Source organism: Meriones unguiculatus, chromosome 20 (assembly GCF_030254825.1).
Source record: "Meriones unguiculatus strain TT.TT164.6M chromosome 20, Bangor_MerUng_6.1, whole genome shotgun sequence".
NCBI classification, from domain to species: Eukaryota; Metazoa; Chordata; class Mammalia; order Rodentia; family Muridae; genus Meriones; species Meriones unguiculatus.
Genome location: NC_083367.1, coordinates 64,525,078 through 64,552,846, shown reverse-complemented (window position 1 = coordinate 64,552,846; position 27,769 = coordinate 64,525,078). Strand labels below are relative to the sequence as shown.

The window sequence follows — 27,769 nt, the reverse complement described above, 5'->3', positions numbered from 1 at the left end:
CTTTCAGGTTTTTGCCGGAGTCAGTCTGCTGGGAGTGTCTTCCTTGGCTTTGCTGTCATTAGCAAATGTTGGTGAGGGCTGTGTACATTTGTGCTTCAGGCCAGTGACAGATCCGTCTTGCCTACACTTCGCAGCCTTCCCCAGATACCCAGCACCTGGCTGTTTCTTCTTCTTTGCTTGCTCCTTTTCTTCATATAGGCTCTTTTTAGTAGCCTAACTTAAGAACTTTATACACCAAGCCGAATAATTATGTTTAAAAACCCAGTAATTATCAATACACATCTCATTCCATGCAGCTTTTAAATTCATGTTAATGAACTCTGTCCTCTACTCATAAGACTGACAGCCAGTTTTGAAGTTTTGCCATCATTTTACAACTTGCTGCCTAGGCTCTGCCTGCCTCTACCAGAGCTCTGCTTTCAAGAACTCTTGCTCTGCAGCATTCCAGAGATCCACTCTGCCCATTCTGGTGTGAGCAGGACAAGAAGCTACTAGCAGCAGCAAGGCAACCGGCATAGTGGCTGCCTCTCTGAGCATACTTTTCCCTCATTGTCCTGTCCATCACAGATTAAAAAGCCTGCACAGCGTCTGGAGTGTGACAGATGGGCCTGTTGAGGGACTTGCACCACCAGCACATCAGGGCAGTGGGTCCTCACAGTGAAGCACGCTGCCCTGTGGGGACTCACAGAATCCCTCCTGACCTCCTCTCAGGAGCCAGCTTCAACTGGCCGCTCCTCCTCCATCTCACCTGGCTTGAGCTTCTAGGGCTGCCCTTGGAGGGGTTTTTCATAGTGCCTAAATTATTTCTCTCCTTATGATTGCAGGTTGAAGTCTTGGCCTCGGAGGATGCAGCCTTTGGACTCAAGGTGTGTGGCCTGGTGTGGTTTATCATGCAGGTCCCCACCCCCATTTCCTAGGGAGGTGCAGGGCTTTGCTGCTCTAATCAAGTACCAAAGCTTACCAAAAGCCCACGTTTAAATTAGCAGCTAGGCTGTGATTGAGGTTAGCCTTTGAGAACCCAGGGTGTTGTGTAGCAGTGATTGGCTCCTAAATTGGCTTTAGCCCCGAGAGCCAGGTTTTCTGACACCCTACCTCATTGTCAACTCCCATTTGGGGAACTCAATAGATGTAGCCACTGAATTGTAGCTTGCTGCATCAGGCTTACAGGTCCTGTTTCGATGACTTGACTGATTCCTCATCCCTACTTCATCCCCACTGAATTAAAGCCCAGCCTCTTCCCAGAAGGAGCCCACAGTTGGTTGGCAAAAGCCTGTAAACAGATGAGTCGTCTTTTGGGTGGGTTCTAATCCATGCTACACACCTGCTGTGCCCACACACAGGAGGACAGAGAATGCACCAGGAGGAGAGCAGAGGAAAGTCTTTTTGGGTAGCTGGGCCCTGGGCTGAGTTCTGAAGGCTTGGATTATACAGAGATTAGCACAAGCAAGGAGGAAGAAGAGCTGCTGTGGGTCAGGGCATCTGGGAATGTGTTTTTATCTCATACATAAATGAGCCACATACTACAACGGCCTGAGTTCATTTCTGCAGGAGCCTGCGGTGTAGAGTAGGTACCACTGAAAAGCAAGGTTGGTGGGAACCTCTCATGGCTGGGTGACTCACCTGACTCCTTTTTGCTCTGTCTTCACAATCACATGAAAAGTTGTTTCTATTTGTTTGAGTTTTTTTCTACTGGCCACTCCATGTGCTTACAGGCTCATAATTATGCTAATAAGATGAGATGGCCACCACCCCGTCGGCACTGTTTGGGTGAGATTATGCATCACAGTTGAAAGAAAATATAAATTAATAATTAATGCACATACATTATAGGTTTATGTGTTAAAAGCGTAATTGTTTTTATGTTTCATGTCAGAAATTACTAAATATTATAATTCTGAAGAGTTAATTCAGTATATACAGTATTTAACACAAGATTATCATCTTCTGAATCTTTGGTTTTGTATTTAATTCCCAGCATGCATGCAGAATATTCACTGCATACTTAATAAACTTGTGAGCTTATCTCCAGAATCCACTATGTTTATATATGCAGCAAAAGATGAAGATGAGTGGAGCCGACATCTGGTGCCCCGCCCTGCTGGGCAGTGGCTTGGGCTGTGGAGTGTGTAGACCCAATCACATTGCTTTTCTAACCCTGAATTCCATGTATAAGAACCTTTGCCGAGTAAACTGGCCCAGGTCTTTAGAGTTTTAGATACTTTTTATTTTTGCAGACTGATAGGAATTTCTGAAAATTTTTGTATTTTTACAGGTATTTCTGGAGCTCACATATCTCACCTTGAAAATTTATCTTATCTTTTAGAAAATGTAGATATTTGTCATTAGTCACCACTAGTGTGCCTTCCTGTTATAATTGCCGAGAAAATAAAGTGTCTGCCTCACTTGCTCATTAGCAGGGATGGCCTTCCCCAGGCCCACAGCCCCTGCCTGTCCTCATAGGTCTGCCTTGTCCTCTTTCCTTCTCACTTTAGTTCACTTTAGTTTTGTGTTCTTAATTATTCCCCGCTTGTATATTTCCCCTTATCTTAGGCCAAACTAAAATCTAAAAGCTTCATGTCAGTACAGACAACTTATCCTCAGTGTCACTGGAAAGATCTGAGACCCAGATAAACAAAGAACTTTTGGTGTCTGCATGTGAACAAAACTGGGAAAAACCATTCAAGTCATATAAAACTAACCTGATTGTTGGGGCTGGCTGGAGAGTAGTATTTTTTATGTAATTTTTGGGGCTTAGTTATACTCCTGCTTCTTAAGTGTTATTTTCACAGAGGTGCTAGAGTATTGTTTACCACGGCTTATCTCAAAAAAAAAAAAAAAAAAAAAAAAAAAAAAAAAAACACCAACAACTCAAATGCTTATAACTATTTCACAGTGTTAGACACTCCAGGTGTTTTTGTGGAGTTTTAGACTTTTAAGTAAATTCAGAATTCTGGAGGGTTTTTTGTTGTTGTTGTTTGTACAATTAGGATGGTTAAATTAATTTTTAATTGTGTGTTTGTGCAAACAAGAATCAAAGTGACTAGAAATGCCTACTTATAAAATGTGGGCCAACATCCATCTTTATTCGCAGAGGAATCTGCAACCTTGAAACCATTGTTCTTAACTTTGGTTTTGATCAAAACTTAATCATAGTAATTGTTGTATAGTTTGCAGGATATCAGTCAGCAAACATGGTTAGTTACTGTTTTCCGTGACTATGATGTCTTCTGTATCATAAATGAACAAAGTAAAGTTGCTAGTTATACTGAGTTGACAGGTCAGCTGAACAACCCACAGACATAGTCCATACACAGAGACACACACCATACACACAGACACCCCACATACAGAGACACCTACCCCCCCCCCACACAGACGGACAGGTCTCAGCCACAGCACACATGCACTCCCCAGATAAATACATAGCAAATAGATACATGTAAGAAAGATGCTGCTAACAAGAGTAAACTTGCTGCGTGGGTGGTGAAAAGAACAGGGAACAGTGTGATTTTTGTGGCCATCATGGTACCATACAAGGCATCAGGGCGCTTCACCCTGTCTCCTTACGGCTATGGCTCTGCCTCAACCTTCCCTGTGGAGAATTCTTCTGTGGGAGAGTTTTACAATCTCCTGAACCCAGAGTGGGTTTCAGGGTGCACTCTGTATGATGTACTCCTGCCTACACCCATGCATTTCCCAGCCCCAGCTCTCCCTGGAATGATCTCCAATGTTAATACTTCTCTTGATCCCAGAGTCTGTTTTCTGATCTTCCTGAGGTCACATGGCCTTTCCTAGTAAATGAACAAGAACTTGTTATTATTCCTCTTAGTTCCCTAGAATTCTTAGCACTTGTGTGTGTGCACACAAACGCTGTTCTTTCTTATCATTTTGCTTTTTATAGTATTTTGGCAATAATTTTTAGCACTTGTTTGGGGCACCTAAAATTGGTTGCTATGAAATACAAAAGGCTGAGTAAGCTACAGTAACCAGGAATAGAGTGTTCAAGTAAATCCTGGATATGATTACTTTTTATGCACATCTGGTTGAAAAGGCACTAGAGAAAAAGACAACTGCTGAGGTCAACCTGGCCATCTTACATCCACCTAACAGACCCGAAACACTGTCTCCCTCTGAGCTCATCCTTTCCCATACCCTTCTTTAGAATGTTTTCCTTCCCCTCTGCATCTCAGACCAGGTCTTCTCCAGCCTGAGGCCTCCTGTCTTCTCTGCCTTGTGTGCTGCCCTCACAGCTCCTTTGGAATTTCTCCTGTGCCACCTTCCTTTCTTTGTCTTTTGTACAGGAGAGATGGCATGATGTGGCTTGGCCTAGTCCTATTATGTGGCCTTTTGTTCCCAGCATGACTGTTCACTTAGAGAGTCACTTTGTTCCTTTCTTTCTATTCATAGTGGCTCTTGGGTAACACTGAGTGTTAATGCTTACTCTGGAGGTCTGATTGTGTGACGGTTGTGATTTCTGAGAGGGAAAGCCTTGTGGATGTTGGCACAGCGCTGCTACATTCCATCTCACTGTCTTCCCATTATCTGGGTCTGTGTCCAGTGTGGCAATTTTCAATTGCTTCTCAGAGCCCGCTAGAAGGATGGCTTGGGTGTTGGCTGAGGCTGTGAAGTGAGGGTAGTCAACACTGAGACCTAACTGGTTGTGGTTTATCTGGCTGAACTTAGGTCCACTTGTTAGTAAAGTTCTGCAGTCTTATTTGTCAACCGCAGTCTCTCTCATTCTACTGCTCTCCATCCACATGACTCTGTGGCTGTGCGTATTTTGTGTTTACTGTAGGAATGCAGGGACAGGAGGAACAAACTCAATGGAATCTGCTCCTTATATTCTATAGAACAGAATGGGATTCCATTTTCGCCTAGAAGTTACCAAGAACAAAGGAATTAATCTGTAAAATTTTATACCAAGGGAGCTTTGGTTTGTTTTGCAAAATAAGGTATTTTTAATTGTGAAAATCTAACTAGGCCAGAGATTTAATTTCTCACAATTTAAGTCATATTTGGGTTTATTTAATGGTGCACATCACAAACTATTCTGAAACAATCTATATTTTACCTCCTCCATATAGGAGAGAATGTTATAATGGTATACATAAAAGTCATAGGTGGAGAGAAAGCAGCAGTGACAGTGCCCTTCTGCTGGGCCCCTGGTCAAGTAACCATGGGAAGGACAGGGTGGAGTTAGTGTTTCCTCTTCCAACCAGCCCAGCTAGAACTCACAAGACACCCTTCTCTTCTCAGTCTTTCTGGATTTTGAAAGGACCTCTCTGCACTCACTGTGTACTTGGACACCTGATCTATGAATTAACCACTCATATGTAGCCATGCAAATTCAAATGGATACAATATAACTAAAATTAAAGATCATCCCCAGAGTTTGGACAGCAGCATTTCAGTAGCCTGCTAGTGGTAGCCATAGAGAGCATAGCTATCAGCCAACTCACTCCCAAAGGTCCCAGATCCTATCTGTGACACTTTAACACAACATACTTCACAGAAGAGCAAATGACTAACAACAGGGCATGCTAAGATAAATAGGAGACTAACAGACTCTGCAGTCCTATCAAGATGCCAGGGAGCAGAGTGGATGTTACTTCAGCAAAGAAACAAAAGCATAGTAGGGATGGCCTGCTGTCAGTCACGGGCTGGACAAGCATTGTGTCTCCTGGACCACCAGTGCAATACTTCTGGGTTAGAGTGTTTGGTTGCACATAGTAAGATTCTGGATGTGGTTGCCTTCAATTGCAAAGTACCCCAGTCTGTTCGAAACGGCTGTGTATTCAGTTTTCTTTGAAGTTGCATTAGTATCGACTCCTCCACCCTCTTGCTGTCATCCCAAGATGTGCTTTCTAGTGAATTTCCTGGATAGCTCTGTGGATGTGACGGTAACTCACACAGAGGCGTGTTTAAGGGAATGATGGCATTGAAATCGAGCTGCAAGCACTTTTCTTTTGAAGTTCTGCCATGTTCACAGGGCTCGGTAGGAAGGGTTTGCTTTGGTGTTTTTAATTTAACTGAAATGCTGACATATGTTAGAAATCCTAGTGAGATAGAGGGCCAAGTCTATTCCTTGCTGTTTTGGTCATCTAGCCTAAATGTTACACTGCATGAGTGAAGCAGACAGATTCAAGGTTTCCCTGAAGCCAGGCCTCAGGTGGGGCTTGAGCAACCTCAGCAAGTCTAATCCCATCTCTTCTTCAGGCCCCGACTTCTTGCTTTGCTTCCTTGCTTCTGCCATCTGCTGGTAGCTCACATACACTTACAGCCTGAGTTTAAGCCGAATTTGCATTACTTTTACTGTTGTGTAGGGAAGGTTTGGGAGATGTGTTTTGTTTATATTCATTTGCAGTGTTTTGATGCGGTATTGCTTATATTTAATCTCTTACTGGGGGCTTATTTTAAACTCTGGCTTTACAGGAAGACAGAAAATAAAACAGAAACAGAAAAAAATACAAGATTCAGAGAACCAAATTATTTGAAATTCAGAGGGTAGGGGACAGTCTTGTTGGAAAGTATTGCTTTGTTTTGATTGTGATTTTTGAGACAAGGTCTCACCATGTAGCCCTGCCTCTCCAGACCAAGCTGGCCTTGACCTAGCAGCCATCTTTCTGCCTCTTCCATGTAAGTGCTGGGATGACACCTGTCTGTTAGGTCACATGTGACATGCTGAGGAGGTATTTGAGAAGAGATGTTAGGGTTTTCCTAATTCTGAGGCTTGTATTAAATGTGGAGCAGATTATTGTCTGCCAGCTTACAACAAAGGCTGCTTGTCTAGGAGCTGAGTTTTGTCTGTCTGTCGCTGTCTCACCTCCCCACCTCCAAAGACATCTTATTCAGTGAAGTCAGGCAGAAAGTTTTAGAAGAGAGACAAGTATAGGAATTTTGTTTTCTGCCACCTTTGTCTTCTTTTCAAATTTTAACAGCTGTCTTGACTGACTTCTAGAGTCTTGGTCAGTTATTTTTTATTTTCTGAAAGAGGAAGAGTAACTGAAAATATTAGTCTCAAATTTTCTACAGTGAGGAAGGCTGAGAGGTAAAGCCACGTATTTTATGCCCTCTCTAGAAACAAAATAGGACAAAACCCGTGTCCTGCTCCCAGGCGAACGCTTTCTACAGGAAACTAGAGCAGTGTTCGCTCTTAGTCCTCCAAGCCAGCGTCTGCGTGTTCCAGCGACTCCTCCAGGGCTGTCAGCTTCACGGTGTAAAAATAGTCCAGGGTTGGTGTTTTGACATTCTCCATCTAGTGTATCAAGCCTCCCGTGAATGATTTAAACCTAGTGAATGGCAAAATAATTTTTTTAATTGCTCAGCCCAGGTATGTGTGTTTTTTGGGTTTTTTTTTTTTTGTGTGTGTGTGTGTGTGTTTGTTTTGTTTGTTTGTTTGTACTGGGGCATCACAAGTTGTGCATTGGGTGACATGGCAAGAAACTAGCCACTACATGACTTAAGCTAGTCAAGCATGTACACTTTCTAGACTGTCTGACCACAGTGTACAAGGAGCCAGAGCTAGCATGACCAAGTTGTGGTGGGCATTCCTTCTCCAGCAGGATTTTCTTTCCTGATCTGGTAGGTGGCGAGCACTGGATGGACAGGCCAGTTGCTCATCACCTGTCCTGAGTCTGCTGAGTGCCATGGTGCGAGTGTGCCTCTGACCAGTGATGCTGGTGCACAGAGTGAGCCGAGGGTGCCGTGACTTGGGCAGTTCATGCCTACTTGGTCATAGTCTAATCCAGTTTTGCAAAAAGCCGCTAGGAACTCAGTGTGCTTTCAGGGACTGTGGCTCTCAGAGGATGTCATTTTCCTGGGGAAGGAGTGGTGGAGGGAGTAATCTTGTTCCTCATGTAGTTTGAAGTCTGACTGACTGTCTTTCTCTGGGGACATGATCTTGGCAGTATTTCTTTGAGGGCTTAATTCTCTGGTAACAAACACTCCAAAACCACTCATTGGTCTTACTCACATATGGTTGGAGGTAGGTGTCAGGGGCCTATAGCTTTGTTCAGCTTTCAGTCAGCAGGCTACTTACAGGGTTGCTAGGTAGAAGAAAAAACAGATCGTGGGGAAGATGGCTGCCAGTTTTGATTGTGCATCTTTTAGCTTCTCTCCAATGCCAAGCTGAAACCAGCTCTGTTTCTTTAGATGGTGAAGGCCCTTCCCCTCTCCTCCCCATGACTTAAATTTGGCTTCTTCCCAAGTGCTGTCAGTTTTTTCAAGTCGATTGAGAATGTCAAAGTGGTTGGTGTTGAAAGAGCCAATATGTTGGAAGATGCTTGAAGCCAAGTAGAACAGTTATATGAATTAAAGACTATTAGTGGATGGTTTTGAAAAGTCAGATTTGAGCAGGGTTAGGAATGACTTGTTGAATTAATATTTATATCCCTGATGTGCCTCTGATAAATCCATATAAAACTTACTCCCAAATAAGAAATAAAACAATCATTTGACAGCTGAAGTACTGTGCTCTGTGGGATACACTGCAAAGACAGGCCAGGGAAGTTCTGGAGGCAACAATCCGGAGAAGGCATTTTTATCCTTTGAGCGGTTGGCTTCTCCATCTTGTGTGAATCTTGGCTGTTCGTGGGTATTAAGGGGCTGGACTGTATCACAGACTTGTGTTTGAGAATTATGACACTCTGAAACAGAAGCAGTAAATGTGGCCTTTCACCTTGTTGCCATCATAGTGTATGTTTCACTGAGATCTAGTGTGCCCAACTACCACTGATTGACTTGTTGGGCCGAAGGTTTTGCCGTAGCTAACGATATGCACACAAAGCCAGTGGTTGTATGTCCCCATGTGCCAATGCACAAAATTCCACCGACTGCCCTCCAAGGACTGCCAGCTTCAGTGCAGCCTTTCTGTGTGTCTGCTCACGCTGTGGTTTACAGTGTGAGGGTTTAGGCAGATCTGTGAACGCGAGTGAGGAGTGTGGAAGAGGACAGAGAAGTCCTGACGTGGTGGGACTTGCCACCCTGTGGCGCAGCACGTTAAACTGTATCACGACTTGATTTTGTTCCTGCAGCTGTGTCTGGCTGTTTTAAATCACTTACCTGGTGCTCGTGTTCTTTCTAAAAGAAACGCCCAACATCCTTCACCCCTGCACCAAGGAAATGTCCATTCCAGAATTGCTTCATTTCTTATTGAAAGGGAAATCAAAATGAAGTAGTAAATGAACGTATATTATTTACGTGAGAAATAAGTATAGGATTTGAATAGTCTGTATTTGACATGGTAAAATTAATGAAATTGTAGGAAGTATTCTATAAATAATCGAACGCCTTGGAATTTATGTAAACATGTTTACTGTTTACTGTCTTAGGTGTGTTACTTTCCCCAAGTTTCTCAGTACATACTCCTATCTTGCCTCGCTCTTCTTTAAGGCCCTAACAAAGGCCCCCTCTTCTTTGGTCAACTGAATGTGTGAACAATGCCTAGTATTGTGAATTTTGGAAATCTTTTAATGTGTATAACAAGAATAACAGCCGTTATCAGACTTAAAAACTTATTTCCTGTGATAAACAAATGATTTAGGATGAAATTGAGAAACGCTGATTGAGATACAAAAAAATACTTCCTCCCTGTGTGAACACTCCAAGGTCTGCAGCCCTGACAGTGATCACCTCTATAAAAGTTCATCTCAGCTGCGATTAAACACCTGATGACATCACCCCGGTGAAATGAGTTTTGCTTCCTGAGCAAACAGTGTGCTGTGTGGTAGCTTGAGCGGCCGTCACTGGCCAGCCCAGGCGGTGACAACAGGCGCACATGTCGCACACTGGGTGGCGAAGCTCGCACATGTTCTCTTGGGCACAGAGATTCATGGAGAACTTGACCTCCCCAAAGGGTTAGCTCTGAAGGGAAGGAAATGGAGATCTGCCAGGCTTGTTGGCTGGAGTCATGGACCAGAGCAAGGCCTGTCTGAACTGCCACTCAGTTTTTATTCTGTGCGTTTGCAGGGCTGGTGATTAGAGTGGCTTTCGCCCAATTATGCTGTGATTATTCTGCTGCACTGTAATTGACTGGGGAGATATGCTAATACCTGTCATTTGGGATGATAAAAGAAGAGCGGGGACGCGATGCATTATTTAGCTGGCTGTGTGATAGATGAGGGGTGCGCAGAGTGCTTTAATTGCTGAGAGGAGAGGTTAAGCTGAACCAACGGATGAATTAGAAATGAGGTTTTTTATGGCTTGTGGAAAAGTGAAATAAAGGAAAATGTGCCTTAAACTAATGCAGCAAATAGAAATGAGCACAAGACGACTAGATCTTCCAGCATCTTGCTTCCAGTACGAACAGATATGTAGTTTAGAATCCAGTAAATAAAAGCAGAATGAGAATATACAAAACATTCTGTATTAAGGAAAAACAATTGTAGAACCACTTTTACCTTAGATGGCAATATTTGTGAACTCTTAAATTTACAGTCTCAGCTCCTACTGAATGTAACATGCAGCGTTTCTGAATTCGCATCTTTCAGATATAAGGCTCAAAACATCTACATTCTCTATGTCTATTTCTGAATCAGTGCAGGCCGGGAGACAAGAAGAATGAATATTTATAACATCAGGAGAATGTAATAATAGAATTAGTGAGAAAGTGTACAGATAATTCTTGAGTGACAGAGTTGGGGCCCTCAGTGGAGTGTCCTCCTGAGGCAGTCAGGTAGTGGCATTTTCTGGAAAACACAGGAAGAATATAATTCCTCTCTCTGTGCTGTCTCCCATTGTCACGGCCATGGGAGCCTTCTGCCCACGTTTCTCAACAGTACTTAAATGTTATACTCTGCACTTACGTGGTTATTTGTGTGGTGTTGGTGTTGCTTTCTTATCCTCGTGTTCAGTTAACAGGAAATGATGTGGCAGATGCAGCAGTCTGCAGCAGTCGGTGGCTCAAAGCGAAGGCAGGCCTTGCACATGATGGCTCCCAGGCAAAGCGCTTAACACACCGGACAGTAGTCTATGAAAATGTCCCTACCCCACACCTGTGGATGAGGCAACAGGAATATTGGGGGAGGGGCTTAGCAGAGCTGGTGTATCAGTGAAATGAAGGTGGTGATATTTGTACATACTTGAATTCTCTCCAGCCAGCCAAGCGTCACTGTGCTGACTCAGCAGCACTGACCAACACGTAGCTTTCAGCCCAGCTCCGGGGTGAGGGCAGCACTGTAGAGAGGTCATCCCAAGATGGGCCTGCATTCTGTCAGTCAGTTTAAGGTTTCTATGGGGTCTCCTCCCTCCCTCCCTCCCTCCCTCTCTTCTTTTCTCCCTCCTTCCCTCCCTCCCTCTCTCTCTTTCTCCCTCTCTCCCTCCCTCTCTCCCTCCTTTCCTTCCTCCCTCTCTCTTTCTCCCTCTCTCCCTCCCTCCCTCCTTCTCTCCCTCCCTCTCTCTCTTCCTCCCTCCCTCCTTCTCTCCCTCCTTTCCTTTCTCTTTTGCTGTTGTTGCTTGCTAGCTTTTTTTGTTTTTCACATTTGATCCAAAACAAAGTAAAGCTTCAATCAGGATACTTTCTTTTGATGTTTGTGATTCCAAAATAGACTCTCATAGCTATATAAGAGAACATTGTGGGAGAAAGTAGAAGCTATAAAGGAAATCAACATCTGGGCAGCCTCAAAGAGTTTATACCAGAAAATGAAAGCTTGAGTTATAACTAATACAAGTGCCACATTTCAGAAAGCAAAGCGTTGCAGCTGCCCTGGGGATTGGGAGTAGTTCTACGTTGAGCATTCTTTCTTGTCAGTAACCTGTTTCCTTCTGTACTCAAAAGAAACACAAGCCACTCGAGTGTTCGAGCCCCACCCCACCTCTGCCCCCACCACTAAGCAGGTATTAAATGCTGCAACTTGTGTCTGAATCTTCACAAGTTCTTATCTTAAATACGGACTTTTTTCAGTCTTTAGCTCCCAAAGGGTTTACTTTGTTTTGTATGTTACAAAAACAAAACCCAAAGCTCATTCATTGTTCTGTAGCTTTTTATTGTTTATCTGATGTAATATGTCTCACTGTAAGTTTGATTTATAGTTAAAGAACTACATGTTGGGAACCACATGTCACCATTCTTTGCCTTATATTAAGTTTTAACCTTTGAAAAATGCTGGGACATGAAACAGATTTTCGTAACCAGAAGCAATAAAACCAGCTTCCTTACCTTTCCTCAGCATCACGGGTATCTGTTGCTCACTTAGAGCTGAGTGCTGTTTGGTTGGGCTTGCTTATAAGGGCTCTGGACTAATAATATTTTTTCAATATGTGTAGAGGTTCCAAGCCCATGCTGGAATTTAAAGCTAGCTGCAGTAAACCTGAGGAGGTAGGCAGCCCATATTGGCCACATCACAAACTAGGAACTGGTGGCTTCAGAGATGGTGCAGAGGTTAAGAACACTGGCTGTTCTTCCAAAGGTCCTGAGTTCAATCCCCAGCAATGACATGGTGACTCACAAACTAGGGCCTGGCTTTGATGAGAGGAAGCTAACCAGGAGCACTTGCCTCTCAGCTGGGTCTGCTGCCTCTGCTGAGGAAGTGGTTCCTGACCAGTGGGCTAGAGGGGAACATAGCACTGAAGGAGAAAGAAGCATGGCCTCTCCCTTCCTACAAGGCCTCACAGGTATGGGTGCTGGGTGGTCAGGGGCCCAAAGCAATTCTTCTAAGGAGTCACTTCTATTTTGTGGCCAGATCAGAAGCACTAGCACAACGCTAGTTTCTATGTTGCAGGCCAGGTGGCCAGTGCTGGCATCCTCTGCCCAGGATCTCAAAAAGCAGCTCTAACAGAACCATTGAGGTTAGGTTCTCACCATTGGTCTGCAGAATTCACCTGTGTGTGGCTGTAATTCTGAAGCTCTCGTGTTCTTGGGGGAGGTCAGTCAGGGTGTACTCAGTTCTTGGAGAGCCGCAGCTTTCTGCCACCTGCCAACTCCTTTTGATAGTCCAGCACAAGATTTGCTTCATGTCCCACTGACCTTTTATACAGCTTTGCTCCTTAGACCAGGCCCACCCAAGACAATATGCTATTGTTAACTAAGAGTCAGCCAGTTAGGACCTGAATTTCATAGGTCCTGCACAGCTCTGTCATACTAGCCTGGGAGGCCTGTGGAAAGGCATTTGTCTTCCCGCAAGGGACGCTCTGAGCTCCTGTGCTCAGTGCTGGCATTCATAGGCTCTCGTGACCATGCTCTCCTTCCAGCAGCCGAGCTTGGTGAACTCTGGAGACTGCACGGTCCAGCCAGGAGAAAATGAACTATGCTTAGCCCTAGATCATGGTTCTCAACCTGTGGGTTGCGACCCCTGTGCAGTCACATTGATTCATGACAGTAGAAAAATTACAGTTATGAAGTAGCAACAAAGTAATGTTATTGTTGGGGGAGTGTGTTAAAGGGTCTCAGCATTTTTAAGGTTGAGAACTGCTGCTGTGGAGACTTGAGATGCTAAGGAAGAAAAACATTTTTAAGTCATTATTTTGACTTTCAATGTGGACTACTTATTTTGGGATATAAAAAGGAGAACATAATAAAATTTACTTTTAAAAGATTCTGTGTAACTTAAAATATTCTGTAAGTTCTGTGAATAAACTCATATAATATAGTATATGTGTGTGTGTGTATATATATATATATGTATGTATGTATGTATGTATGTTTTAATTTAAACTACTTTTTATCTTCTTAAAACTGGGGGTTAGTTTTCCTTGTATAATTCTGTGTGGAGATATGGTGGATTACCTCTGCTAACATCTGGTTCCTTCCAGAATACCCTAAAGGAAAACTATGTGTTTGAAATGGGATTTCTATGTGCTCAGTTTTAGCCCTTGTGGAGAGGAATTCCACAGAGCCAAACGTCTAACTAGGAAGACCTGAGGCAGGTCTAATGATATTTTTTTAATTACTCATGTTTGGAAAATGTGTCAAAAATGTAAATGAAATAGTTACTGCACTTGATTCTCAGATCAAAAGAAAAGCATAGAAGGCTTGACTTCAGACAGAGCTGAACACAAACAGCTCACTCTGTGACTGCATGGATGGTTTTGACTTCTAAATGAACTTCCAATGTCAGCATGCATTGTTTTTCTTTTTTTTTTCTTCTGGAACTTTTTGAGTTTTAATGGTATATTTAAATGGATCTAGCCATCTCTGGGAGCCTGCAGTTACAAGATGAAATTTGTAACTACCATTGAGCCTCTAGTTCCTCCTCAGGCCAAAGTCCTGTTCCTGAAGCTCATCTCCTCACAGCACCCCCTTCCTGTCTCCAGCCAGCTCAGCTGTGCTGTGCTCAGGTGGGACTTTTCTCTGAGGTAGTACAGCAGCCACTGCCTCAGCCAGTTGTGCTTGGCTTTCCCCTTCCTGAAGGGTCCCTGTTGATGCTCACAGGAGCAAACTCACAGGAGAGACTGTTGCTGGGGACCCTACCTTCGCTGCTGGGGACACTTGCAGTGCAGTTTGAACAGTGGGGCTGGGCCAGGCCAGCTGTGACAGTGACCCTGAAGGTGATAAGGAGAATATACAGTGTGGCCAGGCACGGAGTCCTTGAGGGGGCTGAGCAGGGTCAGCAGTCTCATGGGCAGCGGAAACAAAGATAGAAACTCTGTGTTTGTAGGAAAGACTGGGAGGCTGATCAGGTTGCCTTGCTGTTTCAGTAAGATGTAATAATGGCCAGAGGTGCCTTAGCTGCAAAATGAGTCAATACTGTGTCGTATCTATTGGCATAGAAGTTCTGGAGGTGATGGTGACAGCGTGCTGTTCAACTTCTTAGGAACAAACTTTTTAGGAGAAAACAGGGAAGTTGTATTTAGAAATTGGCACTTGTATTTGGGTTTGGATGAAGAATCAACTAAGATGTATCATTGGTTTTTTTTCTACAGGGATGACATAAAAGAGCATTTGTGCTTGCTTCCCTGCCTTAAAGTTTTATCACATGGTAAATTCATTGGGTACATATTCAGTGGGATGCAGAGAGGATGAGGTTTGTTAAGGATGGAGTTGGCTTCTAATGGAAATAGGGTAAAGGCTGTTTGGTTTTGTCCGTTACAGTTGTCTTCGGGGGCTAGCTGATGCAACATTTAATTTCTTTCAATGAGAAAGGTGCTTAGAACAGTACTGGGTTCACAATAATCAGCAGGACCCCTAATGGCCCTTTATTTCCTTAAACCTCCAGTTCCACAGCAAGCCTAGGAAGTAGCCAGAAGGCCCTGCCCAAGACAGATGGCGGCAGCAGTAGTGGGCGTGTGCCTGTGGGTTGTTGAAGACTAGTGATTCTGTTTCTGCCCTCGTGGTTCCAGGCTTGTGGAACACCTTCTACTGTAGAGGAGATACCTAGGTTGGAGGAGCGTAAGGCGTGCTGCTGTTTATTTTGGTGAGGTGCTTCATCAGCATCTACGCTGCCACTTTCATCAGCGTCCATCCTTTCCAAGAGAGTCAGTTCTGTGGGCAGCATGGCATGAGGAAGTGTGTTATTCCTGGCAGGCTATGTGACTTTCTAATTACCAATTCCTGCCTTAACTGCAATTACCTGGACACCTAGGCAGGGTGAACTTTTGGAAAAGAATGTAATTAGTGAAGCAGGAACTTGGCTGCCAGCTCCCTGTCTAGATACCAACATTAAACAAAGCCTGATGAGTTTGTGCAGACTAGTGTCAGCTGGACCCTTCCTGTAACAGAACCTGGGAGCACCTCTGAGCTTTGCGTTCAGACCAGTGATGCCACCACGGAGGGGGCCCAGTTTAGTGTACAGGTGTGTGTGTGTGTGTGTGTGTGTGTGTGTGTGTGTGTGTGTTAGGAATTAGTAATTATCTAGAAGAGATAATTATTAAATACTGTATTATCTGGACACAGACACATGCTTGGACGAGTAAATGTAACACGCCAAGGTCTGTGTCCAGCCAAAGAAAATGACCTCGGTGCGCAGTCACCCCATCAGTTCTTCCCGGCCGACACTTTTCATTAAAGGGTAAATCAGCCGACAAAAGCCTTAACCTGATTTACAAACGCAGATGTATATTTCTCTTAAACTCATGTTAAAGCGTGGGCACTGTAGAGATGAGCCAGTAATCCAGACCACTTACTGTTCCACTAGAAGACCCAGGTTTGGATCCCAGCACTCAGATCCAGGGTCCTCTTCTGACCTGTGTGGACACTGCACACATGTGGTGTATATACATGTAGACAAAACCCTCATGCTCGTGCTCATAAATGTTTGTTTAGGACAAGGCCTCTAGCTGTGTAGTCCTAGCTGCCCCGAAGTGTGCGAGTACACCAGGCTGGCCTCCATCTCAGAGATCTTCCTGCCTTAGCCTCTGCAGTGCAGGGATCAGAGGTATGCACCACCACCACCCCGGCCTCTCTTAAAAATTTTATTTTTAAGAGAATGTTCAGATCCAGGAAGGCCAAATGTTCCATCTCATTGTTCTCTGTCCCTCCCATGTGCAAGGCCCGCCATGCAGTCTTAGCACAGATTCAGTGCTGCGAGGGCCTAGCATCTGCTTGTGGTTTGTTTTACATGGTTTTGATTTGGTCCTTAGCCCCCTGCTATTTTTCCCCCTTCAGCTTCTCTGAGCTCTGTCCTTCCTTTCCATCTCAGCAAATTCCTTGTCCACACCAAGGTTAATTTTGTCAGTCTCTGGTTAGTTAACTCACAAATTATCTTTTATGGCTTCTTCCCCATGGAGCGGCTGGTCCTCTCATTGCACCCTTCTTAAGAATGCTGGAGTCATGTTGCCTGTTCCCACTCTTAGCCCACATGCATAGGCTCTGCACAAGCGGGATTGCTTCCTATGACAATGCTGACGCCATCCTCAACTGGGACCTTCTGTAATCTCTCCCTGTCCTCTAATGGTCATAAAAACATTTAGTTGAATGTTTTAACTGCATTTGGTTATGTTTTTATTTAGACTGTAGTATAGTAGAAAGCATGCTGCCTAGAGCCTGGCTGCACCTGAATGCAGCTCTGTCACCTGCTGACTACTGTACTACTGTAGCAGCGTAAACAGTAGAATTGCATTAATAGCATACAATACTGAAGAGCATGGTGAAGATGGTGTGCACTGCTCAGGAACTCCCAGGAGTCCCCAGTACTCTCAGGGCCTTGTTTGTGTTGTTGCTGCTGGGGTTGGATTATTGTTACTTATGTCTTTGTCAGATCTGCAAGGTAGCTGTGGCAGTGATCTTCCCATCTTGCAGGAAAAGAAGCCTGTGGTGGTGAACAATCCTGTCTATGAGACAGTAGGTGGGAATAGATACTAGTCCAAGGTATTCTTCTTCACTTGTGGTCTATGACTTTTACCATCCTAACACGGCCAGATTGGGGACAAAATACAAAGTTACTTTCAAATAAACTGTGAGTAAAATTTTAGCATGACTCCAAATACCACATAGCACATACTTCTACTGAAAATTATTTGTTGTCAAGTGGAAGAGGTTAAGAACACTAGCTGTTCTCGCAGAGGACCCAGGGTCCATTACCAGCACCCACATGGTATTTCACAGCTGTTTGTAACTCCAGGTCTTGGAATGTGACCCCTGTGACCTCTGACTTCTAGGCACATAAGTGGTGTATCAGATACACATGCAGGCAAGGTACCCATACAAATACACTTTTAAAAAATCATCATTTTTCTGAAATACAACTTTAATGGAATGTAATATCTTATCCTAATCTATATACAGTTTCTACTCAGTGCTAGTCCTTAACTGGTAGGCAGAAGTAGTTCTGGTTTAGTTTTTGTTTTTACGCAGTTAAGGGGCTTAATGGGAGTGCCCCTGCTGCTGTCTTCCTGTCACATGGTATACTTAGGAAGTATTTTTTTATGGAAGAGGCATCATGGTAAATTTTTTCCAGCAGCTAATCTTGCAGTGCAAAAGTGGAATAATAAATAAATATGAGTGTTGCTGAAGATAGCCCAGGTGAGCTGCCAGTTGGGGAGATAGTACAGTGATCAGCAAAGCCCCAGTGCTGAATCCGGATCCCCACAATCAGAGGCCCCCCCACGCTGGAGACCTCAGTCTGTTGCCATTGAGCTGCTCTGTTTCTGCTGCTAATTGCTGCAAACCTGAGCTTGCTTTGAAAACTGGTTGAGTGTTTGTGGGACGAGAAATTGATGGCTGCACTCTGCTCAGGAGCTCTTGTCCCTTCTGTGCTGGTGGTGGTTCTGTACGAAGCATGTATTAATCAGAGGGTGTTGTAAAATACGTTTTAAAGAACTGAATTACATCGGGATGTGTTCAGCTGGACTGATCCAACCCCACGCTTTGAAGAATAGGGAAAGGAGTTCATGTGGTAGCTTTTCTTTCTCCTTCTAAAAATATTCTTAATTCTTAGACTAAAGCAAGTGCCAGGACAGGTCAGCTGCTAGTATGGGTGAATGAGCTGCCAATCATCATCTTCATGTGCTTGTGTGATATGTGGTTCTGGCGGAAAGGCAGGGAGGGCATTAGCGTTCGTTGAATAAGTAAATACTATACACTGTGCCAAGTGCTGGACACACAGCAAGTGTGTGTGACAGTGCATGCACCAGAGGCTGACAACTTATTTTTTTGTGACAGAGTCTCTCATTGAACCTGGAACTCAGCAGTTTAGCTAGGCTTGCTGGCCAGTAAGTTCCAGGGATCGCCCTATCTCTGCACCTCTTTCCCCAGCACTGGTGTTTCAGGCATGTGCTGCCCATGTTTGTGTGGGTGCCAGACACAGACCGGACTCAGAAGACGTGCGTACGTGAGTTATCAAAGCAAGGCCTCAAACTCCTGTGCCGTGAACATGGCTAGCAAGCAGTCCTCTTGGTTTTGTTTACAGTGGTTGCTTATGTATAGAATTATTGCTGATTTGTACTCCTAATGATTTGTTCATTGTTACAGCTTCAAGCAGAAGCTGTAGTGTTACCTAGGAGAATCTCAGTTCTCCACGGTTTGTCGCAGGGTGACTTCAGGGTGATATTACTTTAGCAAATATCCATACGCCGGGAGCTAGATTGGTACCCAGCTCGGAAAGCAATTGTTATCAGTAGACCGTGTGCCTGAGGAGCTGTCCCTGGTGACTAAGTACCTTCTGGTTCTCACACTCTGGGACAGGCAAGCACCTTTGTCTAGTCAGTGGGGTGCGATAAAGGAGGCTCAAAGGTGTCCCCAGAACCTTGTGCTCCTCTCCAGACTGTTCAGCCTTTATTAGAAAGATGCAGTAAGTGTATTTGTTTTGATCGCCAGGACTGGCTTGTCTCCCTAAAGCACCTTACATATCCCTGGTAATAATTATTTGTCATGTTTGTTTTTAATAATGCCAGATGCCCAAGAAGAGAATACTCATCCCTTTGCATTAAAAATCAGTTTTTCAGGAGTTGAAAACTGCCATGTGTTTGTAAACATTGAAAATTCAAAGCATATTTTTCTGGAAAGCTTGTTCAGATGTATATATTTGTTTTTTTAAGGTTTTATTCGTGGTATTTGGATCTGGGTGTTTCACCTGCATTTATATCTGTGTACCTCACAAGTGTGCAGTGCCCACAGAGGACAGAAGAAAAAGCTGTCAGATCTCCTGGAACGGGAGTTTCAGATTTTGTGAGCTGCCACATGGGTGCTGGAAATTGAACCTGGGTTCTGTGGAAGAGCAGCCAGGGCTCTTAATTCCCTTAACCACTGAGCCATGGCCCCAGCTCCCAGCCATCCCCATTTGTAATGCAAAAGAACAAAATGTAATTTTCGGAGCCCACACTGTTTTGTGTGGATATATAAATGGTTTTCCTAGCATTTCTTCTAGTTGTGAATACAGTGTTTCTCACAGTAAATATTGAAGACTTTTGTTTCTATTCTGTTTGTAACCCAGGCTTGTGCCTGTCAGGTGGGAAATTCACAACACTAACTTCTGAGGAGAGTACAGTTACCCTGGTTCTCTTGTCTGGTTGGTTGGTTTTTTTGTTTGTTTGGTTGGCTGGATAGTTGGCTGATTGGTTTGGTTGTTTTTTTTTTTTTTTTAAAAACTAGGACTATTTGGCTCTGAATATTATTGGTTCTGTATTTAATCAAAATAATGTCATTCTATATGTGTGTGCCTCTGTATTAATTACTTTTATTTTAAATTCTAAAAGTAATTAACAGTGCAGCAAAGATCAGTTGTAGTAACTCTTGATTTAACAGGCATGTTGGTGTTTGAACCGGAACAGGTAAATGAGCCCTGCTGAGAAGTCATTAGTGGCTTGGAAAAGTTGTGGTCGTGGGGTCAAAGGTCAAGATCATTATGCACCCTTAAGAACATCTGTTGGCGTTGGAGCGGTTGCTGTTTTGAAAGCAGGTCTTACTTCTTAGTTTCAAGACAATGCTCAAGAGTAGTGTGTCTTAATGCTAACTTGCCAGGTGACAGTCTATAGAGTAAGTAGCTGCCTGGTTAGCTTTGCTGCCCTTGCCTCACAGGGTCTGGCAGTATAGCCCAGGCTGGCCTGGAATTTGTTTTGTAGCCCAGGCTGGCCTCAAACTCCTACAGAGGTCAGTTTTTTAAAGTAAATATTATACAAGCAAAACAAATGCAGGATGTGTACAAATTGTGATATTTAGCTTGATGTGTTGCCTCACACGCACACCGTTGTGTGGTCAGTACCCCACCGGAAGCCCCACTGCCCGCTGAATCATTCCACAGCCGACCCCAGCCCTGCCCACCAAGAGCAACACTGCCTGAGAAGTCATTGCTACTGCAAAGTGGTGGTGGCCAGCCAGCCATGCTGCTTTTACTGTGGAGAATAGTCTGATTTCCCCTCTTCAGTGTGTTCTGAGTTTTTGTGAAAAAAGCCACAAAACTTGGTGAACTTGTGTCAGCATCCATTGAAATGAAATTTTAATGGCTTAATAGTGATGTGTCCACAAGAGTCTCTGCATTGAAAACCAATTCTCAAGAGTTTCAAAAAATGCAGGAAGGAAGGAGGAAAAACATTTTCTTTACATTTTTGCCTTCCTATTTTTTTAAATTCTTTTTCATTTAACTTATCTGTGTGACGGGGATACATACGTGAAGACTCAGGGAGTGATCATGTAGGAATAAGTGAATCAGATCTTTTCTTCTACCCTGTAGGGTCTTGGTTCAAATTTGACAGCAAGCAACCTTATTACCAAGCCATTTCACTAGTCCATCCATTCAGAGGACTATAGACAACCTCCCAAATCTTTACTTGTCTCTTGATAATTAAAAGTAAAATAGGATGTGCATTAGTTTCTTCAATATAGAATGTGTTAAATTCCCTAAAGTCTCCATGGGAGAAACCTTAATGATAAAGAACTTTTCAGGCAAATGCCTCTGTCATGCTCGCATTCCATATTGTGTTCTTTAACAGCTTGATGCACCTGGGTGAGGGTGGGCTTAGGGTCTTGCAAGGCAGTCTGCACCACTTGCTTCTTTTTGGTTCTGTAAGTCCTGGGGTAGTCAACATACAGAATGAGGAAATCTGATGATTGAGCAATTGTAGTTCTTAGACATTCAGTATAAATTCATGTAACCTATTGCTATCTGACTTTCCTCTGACCGTGACTCTGAGTTCTTTGCTATGTCTGAGGCGCGCTGCCCAGATCAGGCAGGCTTGCTGTGTACTGCATGCTTTGGCTGTGACAGTGTGGGTTAGCTGTCCTCAGGTGAATCACTTTATGGTCACTTGATTTACAGGGCTGTGTGCAACCCTTGTGTGACCCACTTCCAAGGGTATGGGAGAGTCTGTGTGTTTGCAAGTCCAAAGAGTTGGATAACGGGAGAATCCATTAAGACACACCAAAAGGGAAAAATCAGAATGTAGAAGATTTATTTGTAGTCACCAAAGGAGGCATAAGACTGTCTTCCGTTGCTGTGCACACTACGACGTAGCTGCTGGATGTATTTGCATGTTGGCTCCTCCGTTTATCACTTACAGAGTTGTTTTGAAACAGGCTGTCACTATAGCCAAGGCTGACTTGGAACTCACTCTGAAGCCCTAACTGGCCTCAAACACATGGCAACCCTCTTGCTTTCGCCCCTCAGTGCTGGGATTGCAGGCATAAGCCACCATGCTTGTCTCAAAGTTATATGGTTACTTACTAAATGAAACAAGACTTTCAGATAGTTTTATGCTTTTAAAAACTGAAATAATAAGTATTAGGAAATGCTGTTAGCCACAGCTGTTCATGTTTGTATACAAGTACATGCTCACATACACACACACACACACACACACACACACACACACACACACACACTTTGCCCTGTTTGATGATATACTAGGGGGCTAATGGACATACCTGTCAAACTGAAGCCAAGCTGGGTCACAGACTGTGCACTTGAGTTTGTAGATGTCTACTTCTCCTTTTAAACATGCAATGTGGGAAGTAAAGGTTTCTCGGGGCTTTTATCGGTTCTGATCACCCTGTGCAGGTTTTAGCAGCCAGTTGTGTGCCTTGTCCAAGGGGTAAAAATTTAGTCTCTTTACACTTTAATACTTACCTTCTCTTACATTTATCTGAAATACTATTGACTAAATACTCAGTGGCATGTTCCAGAAGTCTGCTGGTGGCCTCCCATTGTCTACGTTGGACCTTAAAAGCTGGTTAGAAAGCTCTCAGTCAAATACATTTCATAAAATGTTCGCACCTGTTGTAGGGTCGGCAGTGCTGGCCTCTTGCAGGGAGTCTGCAGTGACTCCTGATTCTGGAATGCTTCCTAGCAAAACCCACTTTGCTGGTCCTGGGGAGACAGACCTGGTGGGTTTCTTCCCACTCCTGAGCACTTAAACTCTCCTTCATTATTTACTCGTGTTTCCTGTACTAGAAATATTATGCTTTTTTTCCAAGAGCGATCTTGTTTGAATGCTGAGAACATGGACCAATTGCCAGGGTCTAAAGCAAGCCTGGAGAGTTTCCTCTGTGAAGAATTCAGCAGCAGCTTGATGCTAATAATCCTGAGTGGTAGGTAATGAGAGGCTGCAGCCAGCGGGAAGGAGCTCCACACATACACACCTTCCGGTAACAACTGGCAGTCACTAGCTCAGCCTCTTCGGTAAGCAGCACAAGGCTGAGTAACCACACTGCACATGCTCCTGCTCCCTAGCCCATGAGGCAGGCTGCTGTCATTTGGAAATGTCCATTGTTCTCTTAAGATGAGCAATGTAATTTGTAATTACAACTTTTTAAAGATGCACAAATTATGACATTGTCAGTTTACGTATCATTTTGATAGAGAACAACAGGCTGGTCCTTTGATATCTCATAGTTATATACATAATTGTAGGCAGAGATACATTCACTTACGAAGAAGGAAATGTAGCAGAAAAAATAAAACAATGGCACCACTAATCGTTTTTATTTCATTTTCTGTTTTTTTTTCTCTTACGCATACGCTGTATTGCCTTAAAATTTTTCTTTTTCGTTTTGTAAAGACAATATATGGTACCACGAAACTACTCTTTCATTGCTAAAAGTAAGCTTCCTAGAAGGAATTTCCATAGATCCCCTTTTCTGTTGTTAGTTAAAAGTCTTCCTTCGCTGAAATAAAGTTAACAGTGAATGTCACTTCATAATTGCTGTAATGATCACACAGCTGTGCTCTGCTCTACGTAGGAGCTCTGCTTTCTTTCCTGCCCAGATCCAGTTTTTCAGCCTGGTCCTGTGGGGAGGCGGGCTGGTGGCTTGCTAGCCAGTGCTAAGAACCAGCAGTCAGGCCAGAGCAGGGCCACACAGGCACAGGGCTGCAAAACAGGCCCTGTTGGTCGCTCGCAGGGTCTCAGCTCTCAGCGCTTGTTTTCTTATTTACTCTGCATGTCTTTCTCTTGGCTAGGCTAAGACGGTTTTATTTATGAGTATGTGTGTTTCCGAGGAGGAACCCTTACACTTAAATGAACCTGTAAGAAGCCCATAGAAAAGCAAGTGCCCGCAGCGCTAATAATGAGATCTGACAAGGCAGCCCTGCTGGGTTTATTTATGACCTTCTGCCTTTGTTAGCTCTTGTGAGAAATTCCTTTCTAACCATAACAATATTGTCGGAGTTTGGCACTGTACAGAGAAATCCTACCGAGCCCTGAGGCCCACAAACTGGCAGCCTTTCAGCTCATAACCAATCGCCCTGCTGCCCACAGTCTCATGTTGCCCTTCGCTCCTCTTTTCTTCAGTTCCTAAGTAGTTCTCAACAATCTTTCCATGCACGATTTTAGAGAAGATGCTGCTTTTATTCTCAGAGGCTTACGGAGCGCTGCTTAGCACTGGAAGAATTCAGAAGATGCCAGGCCATATGAGGTCAGGAAGGGGTGAGTCTGTTCTGAGCGGATGGTAGACAAGTCATGTAGCGCCCTGCCGTCCACTCCTGGAGCTGCCCAGAGCTGTGAGCAGGCTGTGCTGGAAGAAGCAGTGCACTGGTTATTAGATTAACCATTCCAGTCCTTGGAGAAGCTTTATTGCAGCTTATTTTAGAGTTCCACATCCAAATGAGACAGGAGTTTTAAAAGCATTCACAAAGAATTGCCTTTATAGTTGTGATTATCTTTGGTTGTAAACACGAATGGGAAACATTAAACACAGAACTCTTAAAATGAGGAAGATGACAAGTTGTTCCTCGTGGTTTTGCTCAGGGCGCAGAAAAGCCAAGGCTAAGCTTGCCTTGACATTGACATTGAGCTGCAGCAATGACAGAAGAGCAGCCTGGTGGGTTCTGTTTGAAGTAGTGGTGGGCAAGGGGCTTGTGTGGCTTCACATTCCCAAGGCCAGCCTTGGTGAGGAACATGTGCCTTGTGACTTCACATTTAGCAGACTGCCTGGGTATACAGGGAGCTCTCCATCCTTCCCCATGAGCACTGCTAACATTTATGAAGCATTGGTCTGGACCTCTTAGGCATGCATAAGAGGATGTATGCGCATACAAATGTCTGTGTGATATAGTTATGTGTATTCATGTATTTTGTCCTGTTCTTCTTAAGGTTTATTTATTTACTTCTTTTATGTTTTTTATGTGTACTCTGTCTACATGGACACCTACATGCCAAAAGAGAGTATCAGATCCCAGTGTAGATGGCTGTGAGCCACCATGTGGTTGCTGGGAATTGAACTCAGGACCTCTGGAAGGACAGTGCTCTTAACCAAACCACTGAGCGATTTCTGCAGCCTGTTGTGCTGTTCTTTCTGAGTTAAACTATTCTCTAAGTTTATTTTCTGCCGATAATTCAGTTTTCTCTCCAATAAAATATCTCTAAGGAGCTCACTACGAAGGCAAGATCTAAGTGATTTCTAGTCTGCTGTTGCACTGTCCAGTTGGGCTGTTTTCTGTTTTTAAATGTATCTCCACTCTGTAATGCAGAGTAATCAAAATGAGGGCCAGTAGTTCTTAGGTGACTCATTACTAACACGTGGTTCTCTTAGTGTATTTGGAGACAGAGGCCAGTTTTATAGATACATGAGGAAATTTAAGTACTGGTGTTACCCACTGGGAAGCGATGCAGCCAAAATTTGAACCAAGGCCTATCAACCCCTGCTTTCCTCTTCCGTGTGTTGTGCTGTCTGCCAGGCAGTTTATGCATTACAGAGGTGTTGCAAAGAGCACTGGCCTTGCCATTTCAGTACTCTGCCACGCGCATATGAAGTTGCCTGGTAATGTTTTACAGGGACAAAAGGGAGCCATGCTTTTGCCTTTTAACTGAGATGTTACTGTTTTATACTCATATCTGACCTTCACCTTGGCACAGCATTATGTCCTCATTCTTATGTGCTTCATCTACACGAAGTACATTTTCCATTATGTTTTTATGTTATAGAAGGGAAAGTGAAAACTATAGGCACAGCAGCTGTTTACCCAGCACTTGTGTGCTTGATAGTCTGTATTTATAGTTTAGTTAGTCTGTACTAAGACAGAAGTATTATTTCACCCACTGTTTGGAGGATGCAACAGGCTTGGTTACATTAAGAAACTTTTGCAGTGCTAACTGAGGAAGGGGCAAAGCCCAGCTGTGACTTCCAGCCGTCCGTGTAGAATCCGCACTGTAGAGGACGTGGAGTGAGCCCTTCTGGTGCCACACACCGTGCTGTGTGCTGCGCGCTCTGTGGCCTGCACTTAACTCTTCCAGTGGCGATGTGTGGTCATTAGATTGTATGGTAGGCCAGGCGTGCTGGCTTGCATGGTCCCCGCTCATCCTGCATTTATTTATGTATGAGAGGAGACAGTTGTGAAGACAGCCATCTCTTCCTCCTTCAGAGCCCAAGTGTTTTGTGACCACCTCCAGGCCCCAGAAGAGGTGGCTGGTGTTCAAAAGAAAAATTGGTATTACACAAGAACTTTCCAGAAGCCGATTTTGATAGTGAGGCAAGGGGAGACAGTGGTGGGGAAGCTATCGTCACTCCTTCCATGCACTGATATTGGTGCCTGGAATAAAATCCGACTACCTAGAAAGTAATGATTCACCTGGACACAGAGGCATTAGGGAATGCGACGGGCAGTGGCCCCATGCCTTTCCATTGTGTAAGTTTTGCTGTCTCTAGCACACCACTGGGCAGATCTCTGTATCCTGTTGTAATGTGTGGGGCATGCGCCAAGCAGCCAGCGCTGAGGTGACCCAGAAATGTCTCTACAGAGCCACTCGGAGGTGCATTGTGGAGCAAGCTCACACTGAGGCTTCTGTTGACAGTATTATTTTCGTCATCATCATCACAGTTATGATTACTAGTACTGGAAATTTCGATCTGCAACCTTGACTGCATTTATGTCCACCTCCTCTCAGGCCATTTCTGAAACAACCTAAAGTGGTTATATGCTCTTAGGAAAAATTATTATGTAAAAGCGCACTTGAATGCTAGCACTTGAGATGTTAAGTGACCACCTGGCCTTGTAGGAAAATGGAAAACAATTCATTTTGGAAACCTCTTATCTAAGTGAGCCTGTGAATCATAACCAAAAAAATAAGAAAAATTGTATTTTAAGTTGGATTTTTAGAAGACTATTGCATGCATTGAATCTCATTTTAACATAGAAAAGGTCTTCATAAATCATTTTCATCTGTGCCTAATTAAGGTAATTGCATAAAAGTATCTTTGCGTCCATTTTTGTTGTTGTTGTTGGAGTGTATATGGATTGAGGGCTGACCATTTTGTATTGGGTAACTAATTAGGATGTTGTATGTAACAATAATAATAGAAGAAGAGACCATCATTTGGAGAATTGGGGGAACATAGGAGTACTGTGGGAGAGAAAAGGGAAGGAGAATGATATAATCATAGTTTAATTAAGCTGTGTTTTTTTATTTTTTTAATTTATTACAATTTATTTACTTTTGGTTTTTTTTTTAGCTTTAATTTTAAAACAAGCACAAGTTAAATAAATGAAAGTAGCATTAAAAATATAGTGAATAAGTGTGGACCACTTCACTTTTAGTTTTGCCACTGCTAAGGATGTTTGATGCCCTCTGTCGTGGTGGTGAGTGACTGTCCCTCCCACCCCTCTTCTGTGAGAGTGGCACGCCCACTGTCATGTTGGTGAGTGGCTGTCCCTCCCACTCCTCTCTTGTGAGAGTGCAGAGGATAGGTTACTTTACTGTCCCTCCGTATTGTGACATTTGTGCTAGTGTTCTTGTAGCTCTAGCTCATTCGGTTTCAGTGCTGTGCAGTATTCCTGAACGTGTATCTTTCATATTGCTGGAGAGCCGGGCTGTTCCCAGTGTGTGTTCTCATGTGGAAGTGGTCCTCTGTGCTTCTAGGCATCTCTGTGGACAGAACTTCGGTGTACATTTAGGAATGTGGTTTCCAAGTTATGTAATAGATAGACTTTTAGCTTTAGCAAGTGCTGACAAATGATCTCCAAAAGTGGTTGTA

The 27,769-nt window shown here is 43.7% G+C and overlaps 1 protein-coding gene across 1 annotated transcript in view; it reads left to right on the top strand.

The window, feature by feature from the left end:
* The window catches only part of Arid1b (AT-rich interaction domain 1B), a 350,803-nt gene that overhangs the window by 212,700 nt on the left and 110,334 nt on the right, over positions 1–27,769 (top strand). Inside the window, 1 exon segment of the mRNA XM_021649052.2 lies at positions 825–866. Coding sequence (XP_021504727.1) covers positions 825–866 — 42 coding nt within the window.